Here is an 18637-nt window from a genome sequence, read left to right as displayed (position 1 = left end):
GATAGTACTGTCTTCTCAGTGCATGAGTCCTGGGAACAGTGTGACAGACAGCTGACAAATGAGTATTAGATAACTAGAAAATACTGGGCCAGACAGTATCCATTTTGTACATTTGTTTATATGATCCGTTATTTATAGCTTCTAAATAAATAATGCTGTGGGTTTTGTATCTGTGTGAAGTAGTAGTTAAATAGTATATATCTTGAAGAAATACAACCATGGCAGTTTTCCAAATTTTCATGATACAGAATGTTTTCTTCCAGAAGTACTTTTATTGATACATTTTTCTGGCAATCCTGCCTTTATAGGCCTACTTTTTTTCTTGTTGATAATAATTCCAAGCCTTCCTAATTTCCCAATACTAAAAAGTATTCTGTTCTTCTCCCTGCAGTTGGCTCTGAAAACCCACCATTAACTGTAATCCGCAAATTTGTGCACCTATTGGACCAAAGCGACTTGGATTTCCAGGAGGAGCTGGAGGTAGCACGATTAAGGGAAGAAGTAGTAACCAAGATCAGGGCCAATCAACAACTGGAGAAAGACCTGAACCTGATGGACCTCAAGATTGGACTCCTGGTGAAGAATAGGATCACACTAGAGGTCAGTGGGGCTTGCAAGCCTGTTGGCTGCTAGGAGGAAGAAGAGGGACACGTATATGCTCCTGGCACTTTGGTCCAGCTAAGACAGTGGTTCACAGCACAACAAAATTCTATGCCCCCTGTTTATGACATATTTTCCAAGATTATTTTACCATTTTGAAATGAAATTTACATATAATAAACTGTACTTACATGTGCTTTCATAATAAAACTAAAACCTTTGTATAAATATGAAAGAAATAAAAATGAAGTGATTCATATTGAAAACTACATATCTAAATGTGAAAATATACAGGCCTTATGACATTACAAGATAACATAAAGTTATCAAGGGCTTGGGCCTCTTCCCAGAATCACCACAGATCAAGGGTGCCACAGATGGATGCCCTGAGTGACAGAATAGGTGACACCTCATTTTCTAAAATAGAGAACAATAGTTTAGAAAACTCAGAATAAGTGTGGTCTGCCCCCAATATACATAGCAGTTACAGTCCTAGAAAATCTGATGTATATTAAAATATCTTGTGTGGAGAAAGTCTATTGTGCATATATGTAAAACAATAAGATTCTAGGCTCAGAATCTTGACCTGTGTGAATGACCAGAAGAATATTTAAAGTCCTGTCATGAAAAATGGGGGTGGGATAATTGTTTAAGCAGAACCACCCCACAAATTGCTGAACAATAGATCATCTGTCATCTCTAGCATCCCACAGAAACCACAAGTGCCTTCTGATTCAGACATCCAAAAACACTCCTACATATTTCCAAAATGTCCCCTACAGAGTGGTACCACACCCATTAATAGCTTCTAAATAAATAATGCTGTGGGTTTTGTATCTGTGTGAAGCCTGTTCTTAATGAGAGCTGTCTTACTTTTGCCCAAGATACTATTTCTAAGACCTCTCTCCATGTCCCTGTTCCTTTCCGATATGCCAAATCAATTTTCAGGAAACTAATAGGTCAAAGAGGAAAGCTAACCTTCCAGAAGTTCAGAGAAAGCTACAGTGGGTCCAAGATGGAGAGTAAGTGAGCAGCCATGGAATACCTGTCCGGTGGATGTACGAATGTCCCACCCTTGTCCTCCAGACCTCATGAGGACACCAGGGAAAGAGTCAGAGGGGAAAATAGAGCAGCGTACAAATAGGACATGGTCATGTTTCCTAAACATTCAAAAATAAAACTGCAATTTAAATTTTTTGTATTTCTTATTTTATCCTGAAAAACTGTAGTACTTCATTTAAAAATTATGTATTTGTATTTGATTCACATGTAAATTTCTAAAGTATAATATATTCCAGAAGGTCCTGCAAAGAATTCTTTTTTATAACCTCAAACTGCTGTTGTACCCTGTCCCCATAAAACTGTAAACAGGAACTGTTTCAAAATGAGGGCTTAGTTACAAATCAGTAGTTAAATAGTATATATCTTGAAGAAATACAACCAGGGCAGATTTCCAGATCTCTCTGAATGTTTGTGATGTTGTTGTGCTTTTTAAAAGCATTAAAGCCATTTATTGCTCATTGATAGCACTACGAAATAAGATTAATTTTTCAATCAGTCAGGGTGGGGTTTATCTCTAGTCCCAACTCCTCTGGAGGCTGAAGCAGAGGGATCACTTGATTGATCCACAGTTCACAACCAGCCAGGGCCACACAGCAAAACTCTGTCCCAAGCAAAACAAAAACAAGCACACACACACAAACATATAATTTTTCAACTTATATTTTCAAACACCAAGTATATATCCAATATTTATTAGAAGTTAAACTATGATTATTAAGTATGTTGTCTTTGATCCTAACATTAATAATAGCATTTTTAGTTATTAAATTACTAAAGCTTTATTTTTAGTACTATATAAGTGGGAAGCAGCTTAAACAATAAATTGAGGACCAGTGTATGTATGTCATATAACCACTAAAAATGTTTTTGAAGACTATTTAAGGGCAGATAAAAATGATTTGCAAGATATAGAAAATAGTACCTAAAATATTGTGATTTCTTTTACTCTAAAAAAAATTTACTGAAGAAAGGTCAGAAAAAAAATTGAGTGATCATAAATGATTTTAATCTTCATCTTCCCTCTCTCTTTTTTTTTTTTTGAAACAATGGTAATGTGTTTAGTTACAAAAAAAATTTTATAGAGAAGCAGCTTAATTCTTATAGATCACCTCAAGCACTTTCTCTGATATGCTCACAGAAATGTATGTCTGGTTTTTCTTTCAAGAGTTTTATAGTTTTAGCTCTTATTTTTTATTCTTTGATCTCTTTTGAGTGAATTTTCCTTTATGCAGTAAGGTAGGAGTCTGACTCCTTTCTTTTGAATGTGGATACCCAGTGTCCCAGCATCATTTGTTAAAAAATATTATTCTCTATTGAATTTTCTTGGTGCCTACATTAAATCCTAGGAGTAAATAAATACAGCTTCCGAGAATACATGTTACAAAAGCCAAATTCACCTACAAGGCTCATTTCCTTAACATTTTCTGTTCCTGTTTCCTAATGAAGGAAATGCAAGAAATTAATCTTTCCAACAGTGTGTGCTTCTGGGTACGAAGGGATGAGGTAAACAGTACCAGAGTGCAAAGTAGTCATGTCCTAAAATTCTTCGCAGGATGTAATCTCACACAGAACAAAACTGAATAAGAAAAAAGGAGGAGAAATGGAAATATTGAATAACACAGAACACCAGGGAATCAAAAGCTTGAGTAAGGAGAGGAGAAAAACACTAGAAACTTATCAACAGCTATTTTACCTTCTACAGGTGAGCACAATTTATCTTTCACTGTGAGTTTTGAATAAACATTTTGTTGTGTTTGTGGTTTATGATGGATCTTTCCCCACACTTCAGCAATCATAACATGCATGCTTTGAGCACCTAAGTGCTATTTTAGGTGCTTTATACATATGATCTCACTGAATTCTTACTGTAACTCTGGGAACCAGGAGACAGTGAGTGCTGTCATTTTCCATTTTCCAGGGGAGAAAACTGAGACACAGCTATTGAATGGTAAGGTGGAAGCTTTGGAAACCAGACAGTTCACTTCAGAGTCCATGACTGTATTATACTATGGTGATCTGCAAAAACATTATAAATCTAGTAATGACACAGACTGTTAACCATGAAAAAAGCTAAAATAATTGTGAAAAACATGTATTTACTAGAACCAGCCCGCCCTTATTTGAGGGAAAGAGCAAGAGGGTTGGGATTAGTAAATAATGCGCCTTTGTATTTCATTATTTTCATGATGTAACAATGATATAAATGAACTGTAATCTTCCATTGTTTCCAGAGTGCTGGTGAGAACTAGTAAGTTTAATTGGTTATGTTTATTTGGTCCTTTAATGGACCAGTTCTTGTTTTGGTTGACCATTGATTTACCCCATCCACCCTACTAATACTTACAATTAGTCACAGAAGAAACTGGGTAGGTGATGGTGATAGGTACAAACCTCTGCTTCACCAAGAAAACTTTCCCATAAGATGAGATTAGTAGTTCTTCCTTGTGAGAACCAAATGTCCCTTGCTGTAGGTCACGGATTCCTTCGAAGCCTGGAGATGCCTGAATCTTTGCTTGAGGATGTCACTGGCATTGGGTATATAGAGAACACATGATATAAACCATAAATAAGAGTGACAAAATGTTAGTTTTGCTTCAGGTTCAAGAATTCTCTACCTGGAATAATAAGGTTTTAATTGGAAAACATCTTCTTCAAACAGATGTAGGTGCCGGAGATGGCCACCACGGGGCAGTATAGAAGGAAAAATAGCAATACTTAAAATTGTGGAATCTACTGTTGAACACCAGCCACCTTTGCAGAAGCAAAGGGGGCTCACTTCTGGCAGGGGAGATTTTATGTCTGACTCATTTCAATTAGTAGTCAATCACCAGTTGGAAATTTAATCTTAGGGACTTATTATTTTTTACATCCATGAAAATCCAAGCTTCTGTAGGTCAAGATTCAGTTGTTCTAAATTTAATAGAACTAGTCATAAGAAAAGTAAAAATTTGGACTGGGGTTGTGGCTCAGTGGTACAGCGCTCACCTAGCATGTGTGAGGCACTGGGTTCGATTCTCAGCACCACATACAAATAAATGAATAAAATAAAGGTCTATCAATATCTGAAAAAAAATTTTTAAAAAAAAGAAAGAAAAGTAAAAATTTAGCCACTGACCTTGGACTTGCTTGTTTTGTTGTAAGTGAAGGCTCATTAATGGAAATGAGAAAAGGCACAGGAATGTGTTTAGAATAACTCCATCAAGTTTTATGCCCCAAATTATCTCAAACTGATAGTCCCAGGGCAGGATCACTCAGTTATATGAAGTAAAGTGTCTGTTTGTATTTTTCCCCACCTTTTCCCCTATCTTTTTTTTTTTTTTTCTTTTTGAGACATTACCCTAAGATCAATGTAGAAATTACAGAAGAGCAAATGGACTAGGCATTGCCCACCACAGCAGCAGGTCAGCTAGTGAAGGTTTGCTTTGGGCTCATCACTGCAGTATCAGCCAAAGTTTAAAGATTTGGGGTCACCTTAGGAGAAATGGCAAGTAGTCTTCTTAAGTCCTACAGTGAGTTTCCTTTCTCATAATTTCCATATGTTTAGTGTTAGAAAAGAATCATTACAGAGCTATCAAAAAAAAAAGTTCTCGAGCTGCTGCTCCATAAAATTTCAATCCATTGTTATGAGCTCAAAATTAAACCTAAGTAGTAAGTAAACTAAAATTTGGATTTTCCTGAAAGCTTTAAAGCCTAACTAGTTGCTAGAGTATACTAGGTGAATACTAGTTTTCAAGCATGTAAATTAAACATTTTCTTTTCTCTTCAGAAGGAAAATGAAACCAGGCATGGTGACACATGCCTGTAATCCACTGGGGAGGCTGAGGCAGGAGAGTTGCAAGATCAAGGCCAGTCTGGGCAGTTTAGCAAGACTCTATCTCAAAATTTTAAAAATAAACAAAAAGGCCTGGCAATGTAACAGTGGTAGAGCACTTGCTTAGCATGCGGGAGCCCCTGGGTACAATCCCCAGTACCACAATAAGAGAGCAAAAGAGATAGAAGGAGGAAGGGAGGGAGAGATGAGGATGATGAAGAGAAGGAGTCTTAAATTTCTCTATACAAATTATTTCCTCTCTAAATACTGTTATTTCTCTTTTAACCTCCACTGCATCTGTGTAGCTGCTGGAGGAAAATCCTATGAAGGCGGTGCTGTGTCTAATGGAATCCATCCTCAGGGGTCAGGGCTCCACATCTGTTGTTCTGAATTACTGTCAGTCTTTTGAAATCGTTTTGGTCATGTCTTTCTGGAATTTTCCTCACCGGCTCTCCTGACCTTCACCCCTCTCTACAACCTCCTGCTTCACTCTACCATGGCCATCTCATTGTCTCCACACGACCACGGCCTTTTTCTTTCTAGTCTCAGGTGTTCTCTTTCCTTTATTTATCTATCAGTCATTCTAGGCCAATCTGTATTGCCTTAGTTCATTCTTGTCAGTCTTTTTGGATACCAGATTCCATGGGCTTAACCCCCTCTCTTCTTTATCTCTACAATAATATTAATATGTGACTTCAAAGGGTGTATATATTTGTAGTAAATATATAATACAGGATATAACAAAGCCTATCATAACTAATATAGCTTATTTTATACTATGGTCTTAATATTATCTGATACCTCTTAAAGGTTATGTGTTAGGTATCTGTTTATATACTTTGGGGGAGTGGTTCTGGGGATTGAACTCAGGGGCACTTGACCACTGAACCATATCTCCAACCCTATTTTGAATTTTATTTAGAGACAGGTTCTCACTGAGTTGTTTAGGGCCTTGCCAAATTGCTGAGGCTGGCTTTAAACTTGAGATCCTCCTGCCTCAGCCTCCCAAGCCACTGGGATTACAGGCATGTGCCACTGCACTGGCTTGTTTATATGCTTTTAATGACATTAAGTCACTGAAGAGCAGGGAATCAGATACTGTTTTCTGCTTTAATAATTTATTAACCTATAGTTGGGGGGGGTTCTGTTTTCTTCTTCCCTCTTTCCTTTTAGACCAACCCTTTATACTTGGCTAAGCTGATTTTCCAGATGCCACAGAACAAGTCAACTAAATTTATGGACACTGTTATTTTTACACTGTACAATTATGCCTCTAATCAGCGGGAAGAGTTCTTACTCCTCAAGCTTTTTAAAACTGCTCTGGAGGAAGAAATAAAGTATGTATACAAACATGTATGTAAAGATACCAATGCAGAGGTCATTTTGTTAGTGGTGACTGTCTCAGATTTACTAAAATAATTTTTAAATTGTTGTGATATGTTATTCATGCATATTAAAATATGTGAAATTGCTTGAGATTGAAATGGAATTTCAATTATTGTTTCATTTCTGCATTGTTAGAACTATATTCAGGTACAACTTTTTCCCACCAGTGATCCCTTTTCTAGGGTTAAATTAACTTTTTATTTTGTATGTCTACAACAATTGGAAACCAAAAATTTATTAACAGTCAATGAGAAACGGTACGTTATTAAAACTCTCTAAGAAATAGAGCTACAAACAGGTGGGATATCGATCATGAACATGATCTCTGCTAAAGTTCTCACTAGAACTTCAACTGCTTTTGCTAACCTATTCTCTCTCTCTTAGTTAATGAGAGTGTGCAGTTAACTATAACAAATATCTACCCCCAAAAAAAATTACTTGAGAAATGTCCTAAGCCAAGATAGGCCTTAATTGCCTGCCTAATTTCCTGGAAACTTACACTCTGCTAGTCCCTATGGGTTTCTGAAGCAGACGAGCCAGGCAGCCCTGCCCAGTGGGTGTCTGTAAGCTGGCCTGAGGGATAATGAGGCATGAGAAGTACAGTGCCCTGCAGTGGGGAATGTGTAAGAACTAAATGAATGACAAATGCAGTATAGCAGATTAGACAGCTGGAAAGAAGAGGACCCATTAGTCTACTGAAAGGGATTTTATGGAAGAGGAGGAGCAGCTTGACCAAAAACTTTGAGGAATAACTACAATTGTAATAAGATGAGATAGAGAAATAGTGGTGGAAAATGAACAAAAGTGTGAGAAAGAAGAGATAAAGCAGGGAAGATGGGCTAGACCCAGATCATGGGAGACATAGAGCACAGGCCCAGGTCTTGAGGTTCCATTTACTTTCTGGGGACCTGTGAAAGGTTTCTGAGCAGGATATTGACATGACCATATGGGTTTTCTTTGAAGACTGATTTACCAATAGTGTACATACAGGATGAACTGAAATTGAGTCAGAAGAAAAAAGATACAGTTTAGATTTTAACACAGTGAGTTTGAGCTGTAGTTGGAGAATACAGAAAATATAGAGGAGAAAATTGGAAATGCCAGACTGGCCCCTGGGAAGGAAGTATAGATTAGAAATTGAGGTCAGAGGACAAGTCCTAAAAGGACAGTTGTTGAATCTGCACAAGTGAGTGAATTCTGAGGGGACAGCATGGCCAGTTATTATTTTGTTTGCCCTCTGGTTTCATCCCATCTGCTCTACTTGCGCATAAAATTAGTCAAAAAGGGAGAGAAAACAGAATTTAAAACTGGGAAGAAAAGCCAACAAAGGAAGTAAAAAGGAATGACTAGGAAAGGTAAGAACCAGACTCTAAAGGGAAAGGAGTGGAAAAGGGGGAGAATGGTCAAGAGGGAGGAGAGTAGGGGTTACACAGGGGAGAGAGGAGAGAAGTGATGAAAGGCAGCTATCAGAGTCACGAAGAGCTTTCTCAGTCACGCACTGTGACTAGAAGCTGCATTGTAATGAGTTGAGTGAGATCTGAAGATGTTGAGACAGTTCTTTTGATCAAGAAAGTTATTTTTGAAATTTGGTAACTAAAAATGATGCAGTCCTCGTATAGTGTCACCCAGTAGTGTTGGTCTTGGTTCATTTCAGTTCATACCTGCCTTCTAGATTGAAATTGAAGCTGGGATGTTATTTTTAGATCCTTAAAATGTTCAGATAAGAAATGCATCTTGCAAATAATGCTTTTTTTTTAAATCGCACCAACCTTGATTTTTATGGAGAAAAATTAAACTCTACAATGCTTTTGCCTGCCAGGGAGAGTAGACGGTGTTTAAAACTCTATCTATAGAATCAAACCATTTAATTTTGGCTTGGGCTTTGTTTAGATCAAAGGTGGACCAGGTACAGGACATAGTTACTGGTAACCCTACAGTCATCAAGATGGTGGTCAGCTTCAACAGAGGTGCCCGAGGACAGAATACCCTGCGCCAACTCCTGGCTCCAGTGGTGAAAGAAATCATTGATGACAAGTCCTTGATCATCAACACCAACCCTGTAGAGGTGTATAAGGCTTGGGTGAACCAACTAGAAACACAAACTGGAGAGGCCAGGTAACGAAGTCAGGAAGATGTTGGTTTTCACTGATGTTTTTTGATCACTTTTACATATTCATTGATGTATACTCTTGAACTTTGTTAAGCCAAAAAAAAAAAAATTACTGTGAAAAGTCAGTTTTCAATGCAAAATATTACATCCTGTATATATCATATTCTTGAACTTTTGGACATCTTGATACTAAATGGTATTTTCAAACTTTAGAACCAGTGGCTCTCCAATGCCACAGGTTTTGTAATTTTCCCCCTTGTTTATTCCCCATGTGTTACTAACCCTGTACCTAGAGGTGGTATATGCTTTCTCTTCACCTGATAAGAATCCTCATTTAGTTACCAACTGAGCAATTTCTATGTGTAAGTATTAAGAATTCAGTTAGGGGCTGGGGATGTAGCTCAGTTGGTAGAGTGCTTGCCTCACAAGCACAAGGCCCTGGGTTCAATCCCCAGCACCGGAAAAAAAAAAAAGAATTCAGTTAGAATGGGCTTATTCTGGGTGGTGATTTGTGGATTTCATCAATCCTAGCTTAATTTCTTGCAAAAGTTTGTCTTATGAAATACTTAAGATATGCACAGAGAACTATATATATGATTGTCATAACTCTAAGAGTGAAAATTCAGGAAAAGTCAAAATATTTAGCTTTGAGGAATTTATTAAATAATTGTAATAGTGATATAAATATATATAAATATATATTTATAAATGTATATATATTTATATATATATATATATAGACTTGAAAAACATTTCATGATGTAGTTAGGTGTAATAACCATTATCTTTTTTAAAAACATTGGTTATGTATATGTACACACACATAGGATCTGTATGGAATGGGTATATACACAAATTGCTTCATATGTATGAATACATGGGGCCCATACACACCTGCGTAGAGGAGTACTTGAAAAGTTATGCAGATGTATGAAAATTGATTCCGTGTATTTGTGGTATTTTCTTATTCACTTCTGTGTAATTTTTTTGTAATGATCATAGTACTTTTAATAATAATTAAAAATTTTAATGAAAATAGGATCCAGGGGTATGGTTTGGTGGTAGAGTTTGGGTTGTTGTTTGGCTGTTCTGGGGATTGGACCCAGGGCCTAGTGTATGCTTGGTAAGCACTCTGCCTCTGAGCCATATCCCCAGCCCAGTGGTAGAGCTCTTGCCTAGTACACACAAAGCCCTGAGTCTAACTTCCAGCAACACACACACACACGTTAGCTGGATCTGCATTACCTAGGTCTGCCTTTTATATTTTCAAAGAGCCTGGAGGGAGTCCTGGAATCCTTCCTGCTCTACTGGTGGCAGAAGGCATGTCTGCACACTTCACTGGACAGAATCGTGTTATTGGAGTCAGTGAGCAACATCCAATTCTACAAATAACTCACCTGTAGAGCCAACTTGGAAGGAGTACTAATATTCATACCTGAGGCTCCAGTTAATGTAAAGTCCTTGTGTTTGCAGCAAGCTGCCTTATGATGTGACCACAGAACAAGCCCTAACATACCCAGAAGTGAAAAACAAACTAGAGGCATCCATTGAGAACCTGAGAAGAGTCACCGACAAAGTCCTGAATTCTATCATTTCTTCCCTTGATCTACTACCGTAAGTTGGATTTGTAGCAACTGTAGCATTCTTTGCTGAAGTTCTCAGAATCCTGTGTAAGATAAGCCCCTGCGGTGAAGACAGGGGTTCTCCTCATATCATGTTAACTATTTTAAGATGATCCTCATTTATCTTTTAAATTCACAACTATTCTCTAAAGAAGGAATGAGACTTCGGTCACAGCCACAAACACTGCTCAGTTATTATCATCAGTGGAAGTCCTGTGATTCCATTACCATCTCATTTTATGTTTAATTTTTAGGAAAACTGCTCAGCTTTAGTTGACTGGAACAATTGCTGTTTGTTTCTTCCTCACTTAGCCTTTTTCCATTATTTTCTTTTGTCATCTGTTTTATATGTAGTTATGGATTGAGGTATATAGCCAAAGTACTGAAGAATTCGATCCATGAGAAATTCCCTGATGCCACAGAAGATGAGCTATTAAAGGTAGATTTTCAAGGGTAATCTCACCATAGCTTCTTTTTGGGGGTCTGACCAAAATTACCAACATACCATTTAATAAGATTTTTTCCCACATATGACTATTTATAATAAGCTTCAGGACTTCTTTTTCTAAAGACTATTAAAATTATTCATTATACTAAGGTAAACTTAGAAATCTTAGATATTACTGCAGTTTTTTATATTAGAATATTTTGGGGGTAATCAGCATATTTTTTTTTTACCAAAAGTAGATTTGTTAAATATATTAGTATATGGCTAAATTCACTGCCTTTACTTAATGTCTTGTTAGGATACACATCAGAAAATGATCTGCACAGAGTGTGCTAGCACACACCTGTAATCTCAAGAACTCAGAAACCTGAGGCAGGAGGATCACAAGTTCAAAGTCAGCCTCAGCAACTTAGCAAGGCCCTAAGCAACTTAGATAGACCCTGTCTCAAAATAAAAAATAAAAAAGGCTGGGGATGTAGCTCAGTGGTAAAGTACCCATGTATTTAATCCTTGGAACCAAAATAAAAAAATAAAAAAACAGGAAAATGTTCAAAATGATCCATTTTCCCTTGGGAAATGTGATGAGTATATACTTTAATCAAAAAACAACCAGAACTCTTAGATTTTTCTCTCTTAAAAATGTTCTTATCCCTTTTGCATCATCTCAGATTGTTGGAAACCTCCTGTACTACCGGTACAAGAACCCAGCCATTGTAGCTCCGGATGGCTTTGATATCATTGACATGACAGCTGGAGGTCAGATCAATTCTGACCAAAGGAGAAACTTAGGTTCAGTGGCCAAGGTTCTTCAGCATGCAGCCTCCAACAAGATGTTTGAAGGAGAAAATGAGCATCTCTCATCTATGAACGATTATTTATCAGAGACATATCAGAAATTCAGGTAAGAGGGACTGTTAGCTTTGAAGAAATATGCAGGAAGGTGGGCAACAACAGTGTGTGCCTGGAGCTGGTATCGAGGGGATGGAAGACAGGAACCCCAAGTGGTTCCATGCATTTCTTCTATCAATTGCCACTAAGGGAAAGAGAAGGGAAGGGAGAGCAGGCTGGTTTGCTGATGCCCAGGTGTTCCTTCCCCACCCACAGCACTCCTGCCCCACTAAGTCCTTCCTACATGTATAACTTCTGCTACTGGAAAATGAAATACTTACTCTTCCTGATATGTTACAGATTTGTACCTCTTACTTTTTTTTTTTTTTTTTTTTTTTTTTTTTGCCGTGCTAGGGATTGAACCCGGGCCCTTGTGCTTGCACTCTACCAACTGAGCTACATCCCCAGCCCCAGACTTGTACTTCTTAGAATCAAACACTCAAAATAGTCGATTTCTGTTTCATTGAACTTAAGAAAAGGGTTAGTTTGTTGTTTTCCTGTCAGGAAGAATTTGCCTTATCTGTAACAAACAAGAGGAAATGGAGTATTTCATTTTGAAAGGTTGGGAAAATCCCCGATTTTATATTTGTAGATGATTGTGTGTGCATGTGTGCTGTCCTGTTCTCAAGCCTTTCTTAGTTATCTAAATAAGATTTAACCACATTGACTTTATGTTTCCAAATTATCACACCGATCATTACATAGGGAGGAGAATGGAGTGAGTCAGCAAGTAAGGTTTACAATCCTGTCAGGAAGCTCTGTGATGGAACAGTTTCATCTTGGCATCTGTTTGTTCTCTTGTCTACAGCAGATTGTACAAGTGTGACACAAACTTGGAGACTCACTTGGAGACTAATTGCCCATTCTTCAGTTTCCTCTGGGTTAGTGATTTGTCTACCACTAAAGGTAGTTCACGATCATGATCCCTATCTGGAAATTTTAGCCTTTTGTGAGAAAGCTAGCCCAGTCCTCTGACTATAGCATATTTTGGTTTTTCAAGCTGCTTGTTTTAGTTCTTCTCAGTGACTGAAAAAGTGATATCCATTGCCGATATTTCTTGCAAACTCTTGAATATTGTTAAAACTTCCCTTTCAGTTCCTTTTTTATTGAATTATTATCTGCCGTCTGTGTTCCCAGCTCTTCATTTAAAAAGGAAAAAAGAAAAAAACTAACACTTCCCCTTGCCTCGTCTTAAATTCATCCTTTTTCTCTTTCACTCATATTTATTCTTTGTGCTTCTCAATTCACCGTGAATAATTATAACCAAAACAGCACAAGAAGACGGACCCATTGTCATGGGGAGCATGATTCCCCACCACCACATAACTTCTGCTGTCTCACCTCCCCCAGCCCGGGTTGGGAAGGGAGAAGTCATTTCTGTGTATAAGCCTTGAGTGCTCTTTCGAGAGATTTCAGGAATGATTTCAGATCTATGAAACATTTAAAACTACAGAATAACATGCACACACCAACTGTGCAAAGGTGTTTTGGGACTTCTCTTAAACTGTCGTCACAGGATGCCTGGCTCTTTTTCATCTGTCTGTCTATGTTTACCGTAGTTTGAAATACTAGAGTTTTTAGGGTCTGAGTACGGTGGCATTTTATGGATTCGTTTGTGTGGCTTTAATAGTCTTTCTACAGGCCAGCAACTATTGCTTGAATCACGCCAGAATGGAGTAGTCTTAACTCCCATCGCTATCAAGGCAGTAGTTACAGTGGTGTAGGCCCAGGAACTTTAAAGTTGCAAATTTGATGAATTACCTTTTGGGTTGTATTCTCTACAAAGACTTGATTCTCAAATCAAGAATTATTCATCTTGGGACTGGAGATGTTATTCAATGGTGCAGTGTGTACTTTCATGCACAAGGCCCTAGGTTCAATCCCAGCACACAAAATTAGAACTATTAGTCTTGATATTTCTAGTTAAATACCCAGAACTCTGTGTGTATGTGTGGTACTGGGGATTGAACCCAGTGTGTCATGCAGTGTGTCAATGTTCTATCATGGAGCTACATCCCCAGTCCCTCGGGGACCAATTTTAAAATAACATTTTAAGATAATATGCCAATGATTTGATCACAATGATTCATAAATGGGACCTCACCACCCCTATTATTCTTCTCCAGTTCTGTTTGAGGATGAGCTCCCATAGTCAGTAACCAGTCTGGAAGAAACTAATAAGTCTCCCCCAAGGTTTGGGACAAAGAAAAAGTACTAACCATCATTCAAAATTTCCTGGTTTGATAAAGCAATTTCACTCACAGATTTGACTGTAACATAAGACTCTTCTTCACCCTTTGTTAGGAATTATTTCAAAGAAGCATGTAATGTCCCTGAGCCTGAAGAAAAGTTTAATATGGACAAATACACAGACTTGGTGACAGTCAGCAAACCAGTCATTTATATCTCGATTGAAGAAATCATCAACACACATTCAGTAAGTGGGACTGAGGGGGGGGTCTTGGTGATGGACCCATGGTTCAGATGTCTGTTCAGTTGAAAATGCTTTGTCTCTACAGGACTTGTGATATGCATGTTCTAATACTCATGTTTTTAATCCTAAAAAGCCCTCCACTGTTTATTTCCTAACTCTTAGACATTAATAAAACTCCTTTTCCTAAACAATAAAGGTTACTTTTGACATGATTCATTTGCAAAGTCAGATTGTAAATATAATGTTTAGGCCCTGAACAAGGAAAAACCCTGGAGTTTTCTCACCAGAGCCATGCTACCTAGATCCATACCTGTTTCTGCCCCTTTCATGAAAGTCACAACTTTTCTAGTCATTTTCTGGAGAAATGAGAATGTTCTCCCTGTTTTGGTGTTTGGGTGCACTATACTTGGTCCTAGCCAAAAGATCAAGAAGCAATGTTAGGTTTGGACCTAGAGAGGTAGAAAATAGACTATTCAAGGAAGACAAGAAAACACCAATAGTAGCCTCTTACAAAGAATCGCTCCCAGAATAGGAGAGACAGAATAGCCAAAGAAATCCCTAGCAAAAATATGAGAAACCCAAAGCAAACCTCACAGTAAATGAGGAAAAATCGAAAGCATTTCCTTTAAAATCGGTTACAAGGATGTCCATGCTAACCACTCATGTTTAATATAGTCCTAGAAATTCTAGCTAGAGCAATTAGACAAGAAAAGGAAATAGAATGGATAAAAGTAGGAAAGGAAGAAGTCATGTTATCACTGTTTGCACATGATGTGATTCCATACCTAGATGACCCAATGAACTCCACCAAAAGACTTCTAGAGCTAATAAATTTGGCAAAGTAGCAGGTTACAAAATCAGCATACAAAAATCAATAGCTTTCCTATATACCAACAATGCATCTGCTGAGAAAGAAATCAGGAAAACAATTCAATTCACAATAGTCTAAAAAACAAAATCTCTAGACATAAATCTATGAAAGACCTCTACAATGAAAACTATAGAACATTGAAGAAGACCTCAGAAGATGGAAAGACCTCCCATGTTCATGGATTGGCAAAATTAATATTCTTAAAATGACCATACCTCCAAAAGTAATACACAGATTTAATGCAGTTCCCATCAAAATATCAATGACATTCTTCACAGAACTAGGAAAAAACTATCCTAAAATTCATTTTGGAAGAATAAAAGACCCAAAATAGCCAAAGTAATTCTAAACAAAAAAGCAATGCTTGAACACATCACAATACCTGACTTCAAATTATACTACAGAGCTATAGTAATAAAAACTGCATGGTGCTGGCATAAAAACAGACACATAGACCAGTGGTATAGGATAGAAGATACAGAGACAGACGCCACGCTTACAGTCATCTTATCCTTGACAGAGATGCCAAAAACATATTGGAAAAAAAGATAGCTGGGAAAACTGAATATCCATATGTAGAAGAATGAAACTGGACCCTTATATCTCACCTGCACAAAAATCAAATCAAAATGGACCAAAGACCTAGGAATTACATCAGAAACTATGCAACTCCTAGAAGAAAACTTAGGATCAACACTCCTGCATACAGGCACAGGCAATGACTTTCTCAGTAGAACCCCTAAAACTCAGGAAATAATGCCAAGAGTTAATAATTGGGAGGGCATTAAATTAAAAAGCTTCTGCACAGCAAAGCAAACAGCTAGGAATATGAAGAGAGAACCCACAGAAAAGGAGAAAATCTTTGCTGTCCTTCTGACAGAGATGTCATTAATCCCTTGGACAGAGGATTAATATCTAAAATAAATAAAGTACTCAAAAAAAATCAAATAACCCAATTAATAAATGGGGAAATGAATTAAACAGACATTTCTCAAAAGAAGAAATACAAATGGCCAATAAATATATGAAAAAAATGTTCAACATCATTAGCAATTAGGGAAATACAAATCAAAACTACACTGAGACTTCATCTCATACCAGTTAGAATGGCATCCATCAAGAATACAAATACTAATAAGTGTTGGAGAGGATATGGAGAAAAAGGAACACTTTTACACTGTTGCTGGGTTTGTAAATTAGTACAACCACTTTGGAAATCAGTATGAAGTTTCCTCAAAAGACTAGGTATGGAAGCACCATATGACCCAACTACACTATCCTCAGTATTTATCCTGAAGAATTAAAGTCATCATACTACAGTGATACACACATGCCCACGATTATAGCAGCACAATTCATAATAGCCAAACTATGGAACCAGCCTACGTGTCTGTCAGTGGATAAATGGAGAGAGAAAATGTGGTGTATATACACAATAGAGTTTTATTCAGCCATAAAGAAAAATGAAATTATGCCATTTGCAAAAAAATGGATGGAACTAGAGACCATTATGTTAAGTGAAAAAGTCGAACTGTGAAGGTCAAGGGTTATATGTTTTCTCTCAAATACAGAAGGTAGAGAGAAAAAGGAAAAGAAAGATAGAGGTTAATCTCATGAAAATCAAAGGGAGCTCAGTAGAGGAAAGGGACCCAGGAGTATGAGGTGGGGAGGGAGGAGGGACATGCTGGGGAGTGATATTGGCCAAACTATATATATTACGTACATGTACAAATATATAACAAATTCCACTATTGTGTACAATTATAATGCACCAATAAAATGGGAAAAAAAGAAAATTATAAAAATAAAATACTTCTCTGTAATAAAAAAAGAAATTCTAAGTAAGAAGAGCTATGTAGGAGGCATCACAATTCCCAATCTCAAATTATACTATAGAACTATAGTAACAAAAACAGCTTGATATTAGTATCAAAATAGACATGAAGAACAATGGCATAGAATTGAAGGCACAGAAACAAACCTGCATACTAACAGCCATCTGATACTTGACTGCAGTACCAAAAATATAGGAGAAAGCTTTTTAACAAATGCAACTGGTGGGAAGCAGGAACCGGACATCAATATGTAGAATGAGGGCTGGGTTGTGGCTCAGGGGTAGAACACTTGCCTCACATGCGTGAGGCCCTGAGTTCAATCCTCAGCACCACATGAAAAATAAAATAAAGGTATTGTGTCCATCTACAACTAAATAAGATTTTTTTAAAAATATGTAGAAGAGTGAAACTGGATCTCTCTCACCATGCACAAAAGCCAAATCCAAATGGTTCAAAGACTTAGGCAGAAACTTCGCAACTGCTGGAAGAAAACATAGGGTCAGCCTTCCATCATAGTGGTGCAGGTACTGACTCCTTAAAAAGATTTTTAAAGCTCAAAAAATAAAACCATGAATCAATAAGCAGGAAGACATCAAATTATAAAGCTTCTGCACAGCAATGATTGAAGAGCATGAAGAGAGCCTACAGAATCTTTGCCAGATTCTCCTCTGATGGGGATTAATATCCAGAATATATAAAAACTCAAAAAACTTAACAAACAAAAAACAAATAACCAAATGAATACATGGGCAAAAGAACTTAACAGACATTTCTCAAAAAAGAAACAGAAATCGCCAACAAATATGTGAAAGAAACATTCAATATCTGTAGCAAGCAGGGAAATGCAAATCAAAACTACCCAAAGATTTCATCTCACTTCACTCAGGCAATTATCAAGAATATAAATAATAACAAACGCTGGTGAAGGTGTGGGGGAAAAGGCACTCTCATACATTGTTGGTGGGACGAAAATTAGTGCAACCACTCTGAAAAGCAATATAGAGATTCCTCAAAACACTAGGAAGGGAACCATTGTATGACCCAGTTTTCCCACTCCTTGGTATTTATTCATACTATGGAGATACAGCTACTTCAGGGTTTATGGCAGCACTATTCACAATTCCAAATTGTGGAATCAGCCCAGATGCCTGTCAGTAGATGAATGGATTAAGCAAATGTGGCATGTATGCACAATGGAGCTTTACTCAGTCATAAAGAAATGCAATTATGCCATTTGCCAGTAAATGAATGGAGCTGGAGAACATCATGCTAAGTGAAATAAGCCAGACTCACAAAGTCAAGGGTCAAATGTTTTCTCTCATATGTGGAAGCTAGACAGAATCAAGGGAAAGAAGGTGAGGGGGAGGGGATTAGATATCATAAAGATACAAGAGAGATCAATGGATTAGGAGAGTGAGAGGAAGGGAAGGACAGGAAAGGAGAGGAAATGTAGAAAGAATTTAACAAAATTACAGTACGTGCATATATAATTATACTACCAGGAATTTCACCTTTATATATATATGTGTAGAAAGCACCAATCAAAAATAAATACATGAGCAAAAGGAAG

At 37.3% G+C, this 18637-nt stretch overlaps 1 protein-coding gene across 1 annotated transcript in view; it reads left to right on the top strand.

Moving 5' to 3' along the window:
• Positions 1 to 18637, top strand: part of Iqgap2 (IQ motif containing GTPase activating protein 2) — a 280459-nt gene that overhangs the window by 233477 nt on the left and 28345 nt on the right. Inside the window, exons 21-28 of the mRNA XM_047555267.1 lie at positions 392 to 600; positions 3215 to 3364; positions 6647 to 6810; positions 8750 to 8974; positions 10443 to 10583; positions 10946 to 11030; positions 11708 to 11940; positions 14232 to 14364. Coding sequence (XP_047411223.1) covers positions 392 to 600; positions 3215 to 3364; positions 6647 to 6810; positions 8750 to 8974; positions 10443 to 10583; positions 10946 to 11030; positions 11708 to 11940; positions 14232 to 14364 — 1340 coding nt within the window. The remainder of the gene's footprint in view (positions 1 to 391; positions 601 to 3214; positions 3365 to 6646; positions 6811 to 8749; positions 8975 to 10442; positions 10584 to 10945; positions 11031 to 11707; positions 11941 to 14231; positions 14365 to 18637) is intronic.

Source organism: Sciurus carolinensis, chromosome 6 (assembly GCF_902686445.1).
Source record: "Sciurus carolinensis chromosome 6, mSciCar1.2, whole genome shotgun sequence".
Taxonomy (NCBI): Eukaryota; Metazoa; Chordata; class Mammalia; order Rodentia; family Sciuridae; genus Sciurus; species Sciurus carolinensis.
Note: the sequence above shows the minus strand (reverse complement) of the source record. Positions and strands in the feature narration are given on the sequence as shown.